Genomic DNA, 8,704 nt, shown 5'->3' on the forward strand with positions numbered 1-8,704 from the left:
TTTTTGAGACGGAGTCTCACTCTGTCCCCAGGCTGGAGTGCAGTGGCCAGATCTCAGCTCACTGCAAGCCCCGCCTCCCGGGTTCACACCATTCTCCCGCCTCAGCCTCCCAAGTAGCTGGAACTACAGGCGCCCACCACCTCGCCCAGCTAGTTTTTTGTATTTTTTAGTAGAGACGGGGTTTCACCATGTTAGCCAGGATGGTCTTGATCTCCTGACCTCATGATCCGCCCGTCTCGGCCTCCCAAAGTGCTGGGATTATAGGCTTGAGCCACTGCGCCCGGCCGCCTGGCTAATTTTTTCCGTTTTTGTAGAGATGGAGTTTCACCATATTGCCCAGGTTGGTCTTGAACTCCTGGGCTTAAGTCATTCTCCCGCCTCAGCCTCCCAAAGTGCTGGGATTACAGGCTTGAGCCACCGCGCCCGGCCAATTTGAGCTCTTAAGCCTTCGTTTCAGGAGCCTTGCGTAGCGGGATGCCGCTAGTGAGCAGCGCCCAGGCCTCACCGTCTGGTACTCCTCCATCCGCACGTAGTGCTCCACCAGGAAGCCGCAGACGTCCCCGATGCGGATGGTGCTGTCCGGGTCTGGTTCCTCTAGGAGCAGCTCACACTGCTTGATGGACTCCTTGGGGTCCTCCGTGTATGTCCTGCCGAGAGCAGAGATGAGGCCTGGACCCTGAAGCCCTGAACACCTACTGCTATCTGAGGTCGGAGGAGACTCGTGGCCTGTAAGAGGAGCTCTCCGGAATGGCAGGAGGAAACTTTCTATGAAGTTAATTCATTAATTCCTTAATTTGTTCATTCATAAATGAACTCACCCATTTAACACTCTCACAGGTCACTTGAATGCTGGGGCCTAGGCTTGGACATGAAGACCAAAGACTTGCAACCCTATTCCTGCTCCATGGAATAGTCCAGAGGGGGCTAGAAACCTCCGGACAAAGTGTGACCCAGAGGGGACGTGGTGCGTGTGGACAGGTTGCGTGGAGAGGCGCACAGCAGCCCTTGCTCGAGGCCGCTGGGAAGAACCCTCCAAGCAGAGAGGCTGGCCCGCACACAGGTTGTGCGTGTGGCCTGGCGTGAGGGGTCTGTGGCAGGGCAGGGTGTGTGGCCTGGGAGCTGGGGCGACACCAGGGAGGTGAGCCTGCTGGAACACAGTGTGGTCCAGAGCAGGTGACTGGAGCCGTGTGGAGCTCAGGCTCCAATGTCAGGAGGGTCCAGGGCCCATCTGGCCACCCACCGACTCGGCCATTCCAGACAGGTGCCTGGCCTGCCCTCTGACCCCTGGCACGTAGAAGGCTGCCCGCCCCGGCCCTCACATGTCGTCTCCCCTCCACCCACGTCCTGTACTATCCCTGACGACCAGCTGCTATTGATTCTCCTCCTCTCCTGCCTCCTGTGGCCTCAGCTCAGCAGACACCTGTGAGACGCTGACACCCCAGAATCGAGGTGCGCAAGCGGACCATGCCCTTCCAAGGGTCCAACATTATTCAAAGTACTTCTGGAACTCTTGTTTTGGAAAAGCTTCTCAGATAAGGAAGCGCCCTTGCCAGCTGAGACGGAGGTTGGGCCCTGAGGCGCTCGGGCCAGTGCCCACCGTGCTGTCCACACCGCAGCTGTCTGAAAAGCCGAGTCACTGCCCGTACATAAAGACGGGAGGTATTCAGATACACTTAGAATCTCGGCCTCTCCTGAAAACTGAGACGATTGGCTGCCTGGGTCTCCTCTCCACAAGCTTGGAGCTGGAGGCAGTTGACCTGTGGAGAGGCACGAGCCCACTGGCCACCCTGGTCCCCACCACCCCAGGTCACATAGCGGCCCTCACTCAGGACTCCCCTGCCCGGCCCCTGCACACGCTAAGCAGGTCCATGGCTCCCCAGACACACCTCTCCTGTACCAGATCCGCCGCCGCCTCCCGCTCCCCACCAGGCTTCTCTCTCAGCATCTCTGGGGTTTCCAGAAGGCCTTCCCAAGGCTGTGCCCGGCCCTGAGGGCCCCAGGAGGAGGCGGGGTGTGTCTTCAGCAGCAGTGCTGTCCCGAGCGAGCTCCCATCTGCTGTCCCGCCCCTCTGCTGGCTGCGGTTTCCTGTGGTCAGCCCTGACCCTGTAGTCACATCTGCCCCGGCCTGGCCCTGCTGGCCCTGGGGGCGCACCTGCGGGCCTGGATGAACCTCTTCACCAGTGCCATCCTGCTCTGTAGCTGCGCCAGCCTGGTTTCCTGGTCCAGGGGGCTCTTGGCCTTGGCCTTGGCCAGGCACTTGTAGGCCTCGGTCAGTGCCCCGTGGGCTTTGTCGTAGTTCTGGTATTCATCGATCTCCACCTGTACGGATGAGACCCGTCAAGACCTGCTGGGCTCCACAGCCCTCCCTGGGGCCCCGCTGGCATCCCAGGGAGGGCCTGCACCTGGGCACAAGCGTCGTAAAAGCCGGCCAGGAGGTCCAGGGCCCGCCCCTTGGTGTAGAAGCTGATGATGTTCCTCATGATCTCCGGCTCCTTCCGCCAGTCGAGGGACTGCAGGTAGTTGGCAGCCATGATGTAGATTTCCTTCTGCCTGGACACGCTCGCGAAGAACGTAATTTTCTCTGTGTCTCCGGATTTGAGCAGCGCCCTCATGGCCTAGAGAGACGGCCAGGCTCAGGCAAGCAGGGGCTGGGCCAGGACAAGCACAAGGGACCCGGAGCAGGAGCTCTCACAAGAAGAGGGGCTCAGGGCTTCCCGGTAGAGAGATCTAGTGGTTGTGCTCCTCCCGGCCAGAAAGGCTCAGCCCTGGCTCAGGGGAGTCACAAAGGCAAATGGAGATGCACGCAGGGGGCCCCAGCCTAACTGCCTGGGAAGCAGTCGCGGGGCTGGGGCCGGGAGAGGGGCCGGCGCTCACCTTCAGCTTGTTGCCGGCCTGCGTGTACTTCTTGGTGGCCAGGTGGTAGCTGCCTTGGCGCATGCAGCAGTTTGCTATCTGCTCCAGCAGCTCCCGCCGAGACTCCTCAGGCAGGTCCGAGGAGTCCTTGGCCACGGTCATCTTTTCCGCCATCTCCTCGGTGATGCTCATGTTTTGCTCCAGGCATAGCTGCAGGGCTTCGCGATACTGCAGAGGTGCAGAGATGCCACGGGGCTGCCGAGGGGGCCACGACCCGAAGTGCGCCCCTCATCTGCCACCGCTTCAGAGGAAACCAGGCCCCTCGGCTCAGTGGCGGCCTCTGTCTAGCTGGGGTGGGTATGAAGGGGACAAGGATGTCTCCCCCCGCGCCTCACCAACCTAGTCATTGACGTGACTTTCTCACGCTGTTAACATTCCAGAGTGGAACGAAGGAAACAACAGTCTCAAGTGATATATGCTCAAAAGAATATTATGTTTGGGAGAAAAGAAAACTGGTAATTTTCTTCTATAAGTCTAAATTTTTTAAATTAAATTTTAAAATTAAAATTTTGAGACAGGGTCTCACTCTGTCACCCAGGTTGGAGTGCGGTGGTGCAATCACAGCTCACTACAGCCTCCACCTCCCAGGGTAAGGTGATCTTCCCGCCTCAGGTTTTGTATTTTCAGTAGAGACCGGGTTTTGCCGTGTTGCCCAAGCTGGTCTTGAACTCCTGGACTCAAGCAATCTGCCTGCCTTAGCCTCCCAAAGTGCTGGAATTGCAGGCACGAGCCACTGCACCCGCCTGATTTTTTCAACATTTTAAGAATTTTTTTGTTTGTTTTGAGATAGGGTTTTGCTCTTGTTGCCCAGGCTGGAGTGCAATGGCACAATCTCGGCTCACAACCTCCACCTCCTGGGTTCAAGCCATTCTCCTGCCTCAGCCTCCTGAGTAGCTGGGATTACAGGCATGTGCCACCACGCCAAGCTAATTTTGTAATTTTTTTTTACTAGAGATGGGGTTTCTCCATGTTGGTCAGGCTGGTCTCGAACTCCTGATCTCAGGTGATCTGCCCGCCTCGGCCTCCCAAAATGCTGGGATTACAGGAGTGAGCCACCACGCCCAGCTCTCATTTTAAGAAAAATTTTGGCCAGGCACGGTGGCTCACGCCTGTAATCCCAGCACTTTGGGAGCCTAAGCGGGCGGATCACAAGGTCAGGAGATCGAGACCATCCTGGCTAACACGGTGAAACCCCATCTCTACTAAAAATACAAAACATTAGCCAGGCGTGGTGGCGGGCGCCTGTAGTCCCAGCTAGTTGGGAGGCTGAGGCAGGAGAATGGTGTGAACCCGGGAGGTGGAACTTGCAGTGAGCCGAGATGGTACCACTGCACTCCAGCCTGGGTGACAGAGTAAGACGCCGTCTCCAAGAAAAAAAATTTTTTTAATATTCTTGAGAATATGTCTTAGGCCAGGCATGTTGGCTCACGCCTGTAATTCCAGCACTTTAGGAGGCCAAGGTGAGAGGATCACTTGGGCCCAAGAGTTTGAGGCCAGCCTGGGCAACATAGTGAGACTCCCATTTCCACAAGAAAAAAAACAGTAATAACCCACAAATATATATGAAGTAATAACACATTTATATTAAGAAAAAGAATATGGCCGGGTGTGGTGGCTCACGCCTGTAATCCCAGCACTTCAGGAGGCCGAGACAGGCAGATCACGAGGTCAGGAGATTGAGACTATCCTGGCCAACATGGTGGAACCTCATCTTTACTAAAATACAAAAATTAGCTGGGCATGGTGGCACGTACCTGTAGTCCCTGCTACTTGGGAAGCTGAGGCAGGAGAATCACTTGAACCCAGGAAGTGGAGCTTGCAGTGAGCTGAGATTGCGCCACTGCACTCCAGCCTGGTGACAGAGTGAGACTCCGTCTCAGAAAAAAGAAAAAGAATTCTGTCTTGGAGGCATTTCCATCTCAGTACGCTGGGGGCTGCCACATGCTCTCTGCTGCGTAGACGTCCACAGTGCTGAGGAAGCCCTGGGGACTCAACCGGCCTGGTGACAGACACAAGGGCCAGTGTTCTTGCCGCGTAAACCCTCTGCCGAGCACGCCCTGTGCACACGCCACTCACACGTGCATCAACGTGTCTGTCAGGATGAACTCTCGAGGGAAGGGGAGGCTGGGACAGGGAGACCTTGTCTTGTGACAGGTTCTGCCTGCTGTGCTCCACAGGGCCTGGGTATATCTGCTTCCCATGATAATCCAGTAGGTTTTCTTACCTTTTCACCCTTAATAGCCCAGTAAAAAATGGCATCTCTGTGAATTTTGATCTGTATTCCTATCATGAATAAAGCGAAGCATTTTATATTTGGGAACCACCCATATTTCCATTTGAATAAACTGTTCCTGGCCAGTCACAGGGCTCACGTCTACAGTCCCAGTGCTTTGGGAGGCTGAGGCAGGAGGATTGCTTGAGCCTAGGAGTTCAAGACCAGTCTGGGCAACATAGCAAGACCCTGACTCTATGCGAAAACTGTTAAAAACTTAGCTGGGGATGGTGGCCCACGCCTGTGTCCCAGCTACGCAGGAGGAGCGAGGGTTGCTTGAGCCCGGGAGGTTGAGGCCGCAGTGAGCCAAGATGGCACCACCACAATCCAGCCTGGGCAAGAGTGAGACACTGTTTCAAAAAAAAAAAAAAGGCTAAGATGGTAAATTTTGTGTTATGTGTATTTTTACCACCCCCTCCCCACCATAGGTGAGTGCAATTCCCTGTGTATGATCTGATGCCAGCATGAAGGATGGCAAGTCTACACTCATGGACCTACTGGGTGTGCTGTACGTGAAATCCAGGGCACCATAGCCTTCCTCGAGAACTCATAACCGAGCAAGCAGCCATTCCCACAGCCCCTGGGGACAGGGGACCTGAGCTACGGAGCCTGCGTGGAGCCGAGCCCAGGCCCCACTGGCCCCGTACCTTCCTGGCGGCCAGCAGCAGCTCCACTGCCCTCTCATACTGACGGTGCTCGATGAAGAAGTCGGAGCAGCGGGCCAGGAGCGCAGGGTCTGATGTCTCATCCAGGTCCTCTGCTATGAGCTGCAGGGCCACAAACTGCTGGGTGGTAAAGGCCAGCTCCAGGGCCTTGGAGAAGTGGCCAGCCTGCGGATGTGGGGGCTCTGAGCAGCTGCCCAAGGCCTGGGGGACCAACACCTCGGAGGCCTCGCACAAGCAAAGGCCCCCTGACCTGCTGCCCTCCCCAAGCCCCCACCAGTGGCTGGCCCTCACCTTGTGGTACAGCATGACCGCCCTGTCCATTTGCATGCCCTTCTCCTCATAGTATCGGGCCGCCTCGATCATGTCCTCGGGGGAGCTCAGCAGGGCCAAGTTCATGAGCTGGTCGTCCAGGCTGTTCTCCTGCAGGGAGGGAGGCAGGGCCCTGAAGCGGCTCGCACTGGCTTCCCCAGGCCCGCTGAGATTCTGGGATGTGGCCGGGTGTGAACCCACCCCTTTACTTTGATATACTGCTCAGCGATCTCTGCGGTTGTGGGTTTTAAGAAGTTAATGACTTACTAGGTTTGTCTATAAGGATTTTCTGATGCTCTGGATTCTATTTCACAGAGCACTGCAAGAAATACCTGACAGGAGAGATGCTTCTGGAAGCGAGAGCCCGGGCTGGGACATTTGTGTGGGTGCAGAATGCCCAACAGCTTTCTAGGAAGGGTCTGCTGTCTGCAAGTCCACAGGCCGTGAGCCAGCCTCACAACCGGCTCAGGAGCCCTGGAGCCTGGGAAGCATCTGGGGACAATGCTTTGCAACCAATGTCAGATGGGAGCGGCCAGGGGTAGGCGGGTGGGGCGGCAGGGTGAGGAGTGAGTGGCAGACACCAGCCAGACCACGTGTTGCTGACACGATTCTCTCAGTCCACTTTTCCACTTGAAGCTGTCTTCAGAGGACCTCGAGAGGCGCTGGCTGCCCACTCCAGCCCCGTGGTACCTTGCACAGGCGGATGGCATTCTTGAAGGCCTGCGCCCGGGTGTAGAAGTGCACCGCCTGCCCCACCTCCTCCTGGCTCTCGTACTGGCGTGCGAGGTGGTAGGAGGCCGCCAGGTTTCCTGTCTCGTTGGCGATTTGCGCAGCCTAGAAACACAAAGAACACAAAGATGAGACTCGGTGGCCTTGTGTCTGCCTCACGTCCGCCTGGCTGGCTCCCCGGCAGGGCCCTCACCTTCTGGACATTGCCCTGGAAGCAGTGGATGCGGACCAGGGAGAAGTGGTCCTGGGCCAGCTCATAGTAGTGCAGCGCGGCGTCCATCTCGCCCTGGCTCTCCAGGTACTGCGCCCACCACCGCCACAGGGTCCTGTGGGCAGCCCCAAGGCTGTGGGTTCTCCATCCGAGTCCCGCTCCAACCCGGAACGGCCCCCACCCTGCCCCTGTGCCACTCTTAGAGTGCATGTCACCGGACCTGCAAACAGGCTGGGCCAAGAGTGAGGAGCCTGGGCTCTGTCCAAAGGGAGGGCTCGGCTCAGGGCCCTGGCATACCTCTGAGGAGCCGGGGGATGCTGCCCACTCATGCAGGAAGCACGGGAAGGGGAGCTGCCTGAGCAAGCCCTGGGATCCCCGCAAACTTCCAGGATGGAGTGCGGTCCCGCCAGCCCTGGTAGGAACACTCACTTATCCTTCATCTTATTCACATAGAGCTCCAGGGATGGCAGGTCCTCCGACAGCATCCTGGGCACCTCAAAGCGGTGAGTGTCTGACTTCTCGTAGCTGTGAGAGGAGACAGAGGTCCTGGTTCCCTCCCATCACAGCCCCACGGAACCAGATGGGCTGAGAGGCAGCGTCGGTGAAATGCATCAGAGCGGCGGCCCTTGGGGTGTGGGCTCCCAGCCTGCAGCTCCGCGGAGCCTGAGCACACATGGCCAGGGGCAGTGGGGGCTTCCTGCACTGTGGGGGCCCGGGGGGCGGGTCGCCCATCCACATCCCAGGAACAGGTCTAAGAGCAGCTCCTCCTCTGGAGAGGGTGACGTGGGTTTGTCTGTCCTCAGGAGATACCAAGCCCATCTGTGCTCGGCAACCGAAGGACACACGTCCTTCTCCTGCCTTGAAACCCGGGTGGCCCAAAACAGAGGGGGCAACCCCACATCCAGAAGCTTCCTGCCGAGAAGGCGCCACCTCCCTGAGACAGATGCCTCCTCTGAGAACCTCCCTGGCCACCTCACCATAGCACACACAGAGGTCTCAGGAGCCAGGACCATCCAGAGAGACTGGGAAGAGGCCGCGAGGGCTGCACTCACTAACTGAGGGCCCGGCTGCAGTCGGCACTGGCCTCCAGGTGCCCGGCATAGTGGTGGTAGGTGCTGCGCAGGTGCACGCGGTCGTGGCACTCGGCTACCTTGAGGGCCTTCTGCCACTGCCCTGCAGCCTGGTAGAACTTGTTCAGGAGGTCGTAGCGCTTGCACTTCCTGTACAGCTGTTCGGCGTCCTCCTGAGGAATGAGGATGGGCAGGTGTCGTGCAGCCTCCGCAAACCCATGCTTCAAACACACTGTTCCACGCCAGGCCACCGGTCACCGCACCTTCCCACACTGCCAAACACACTGACACGGGGCTGACACGGGCAGAGCAAATGCCACACCCCCACAGGGCATCCCTGTCCCACGGCTGGAGAGTGAGATGCACCACCAAGGGGTGGCCCCACCTCCCAGAGCCCCCCACAGAAGTCCCGTGCTCAGCCCTGCTGACCTGGGGGTCTCTTGGGCGCTCTGTTCCAGACCCGCACGCCTGACAGGCACACACCCTGGAGAGCCGGCACCCGCCTCACCTCCACCCGCCTCCCCTCCACCGCCTC

The 8,704-nt window shown here is 58.2% G+C and overlaps 1 protein-coding gene across 1 annotated transcript in view; it reads right to left on the reverse strand.

Annotated features, from left to right (window-relative positions):
- IFT140 (intraflagellar transport 140) overlaps positions 1-8,704 on the reverse strand; it is a 115,834-nt gene that overhangs the window by 8,756 nt on the left and 98,374 nt on the right. The window contains exons 21-30 of the mRNA XM_011966937.1: positions 8,152-8,342; positions 7,529-7,624; positions 7,082-7,214; positions 6,850-6,993; positions 6,142-6,270; positions 5,833-6,015; positions 2,875-3,081; positions 2,403-2,615; positions 2,153-2,319; positions 506-647 (exon numbers count right to left, since the gene is read on the reverse strand). Coding sequence (XP_011822327.1) covers positions 506-647; positions 2,153-2,319; positions 2,403-2,615; positions 2,875-3,081; positions 5,833-6,015; positions 6,142-6,270; positions 6,850-6,993; positions 7,082-7,214; positions 7,529-7,624; positions 8,152-8,342 — 1,605 coding nt within the window. The remainder of the gene's footprint in view (positions 1-505; positions 648-2,152; positions 2,320-2,402; positions 2,616-2,874; positions 3,082-5,832; positions 6,016-6,141; positions 6,271-6,849; positions 6,994-7,081; positions 7,215-7,528; positions 7,625-8,151; positions 8,343-8,704) is intronic.

This window comes from Mandrillus leucophaeus, unplaced genomic scaffold (assembly GCF_000951045.1).
Source record: "Mandrillus leucophaeus isolate KB7577 unplaced genomic scaffold, Mleu.le_1.0 Scaffold78, whole genome shotgun sequence".
Classification (NCBI taxonomy): domain Eukaryota; kingdom Metazoa; phylum Chordata; class Mammalia; order Primates; family Cercopithecidae; genus Mandrillus; species Mandrillus leucophaeus.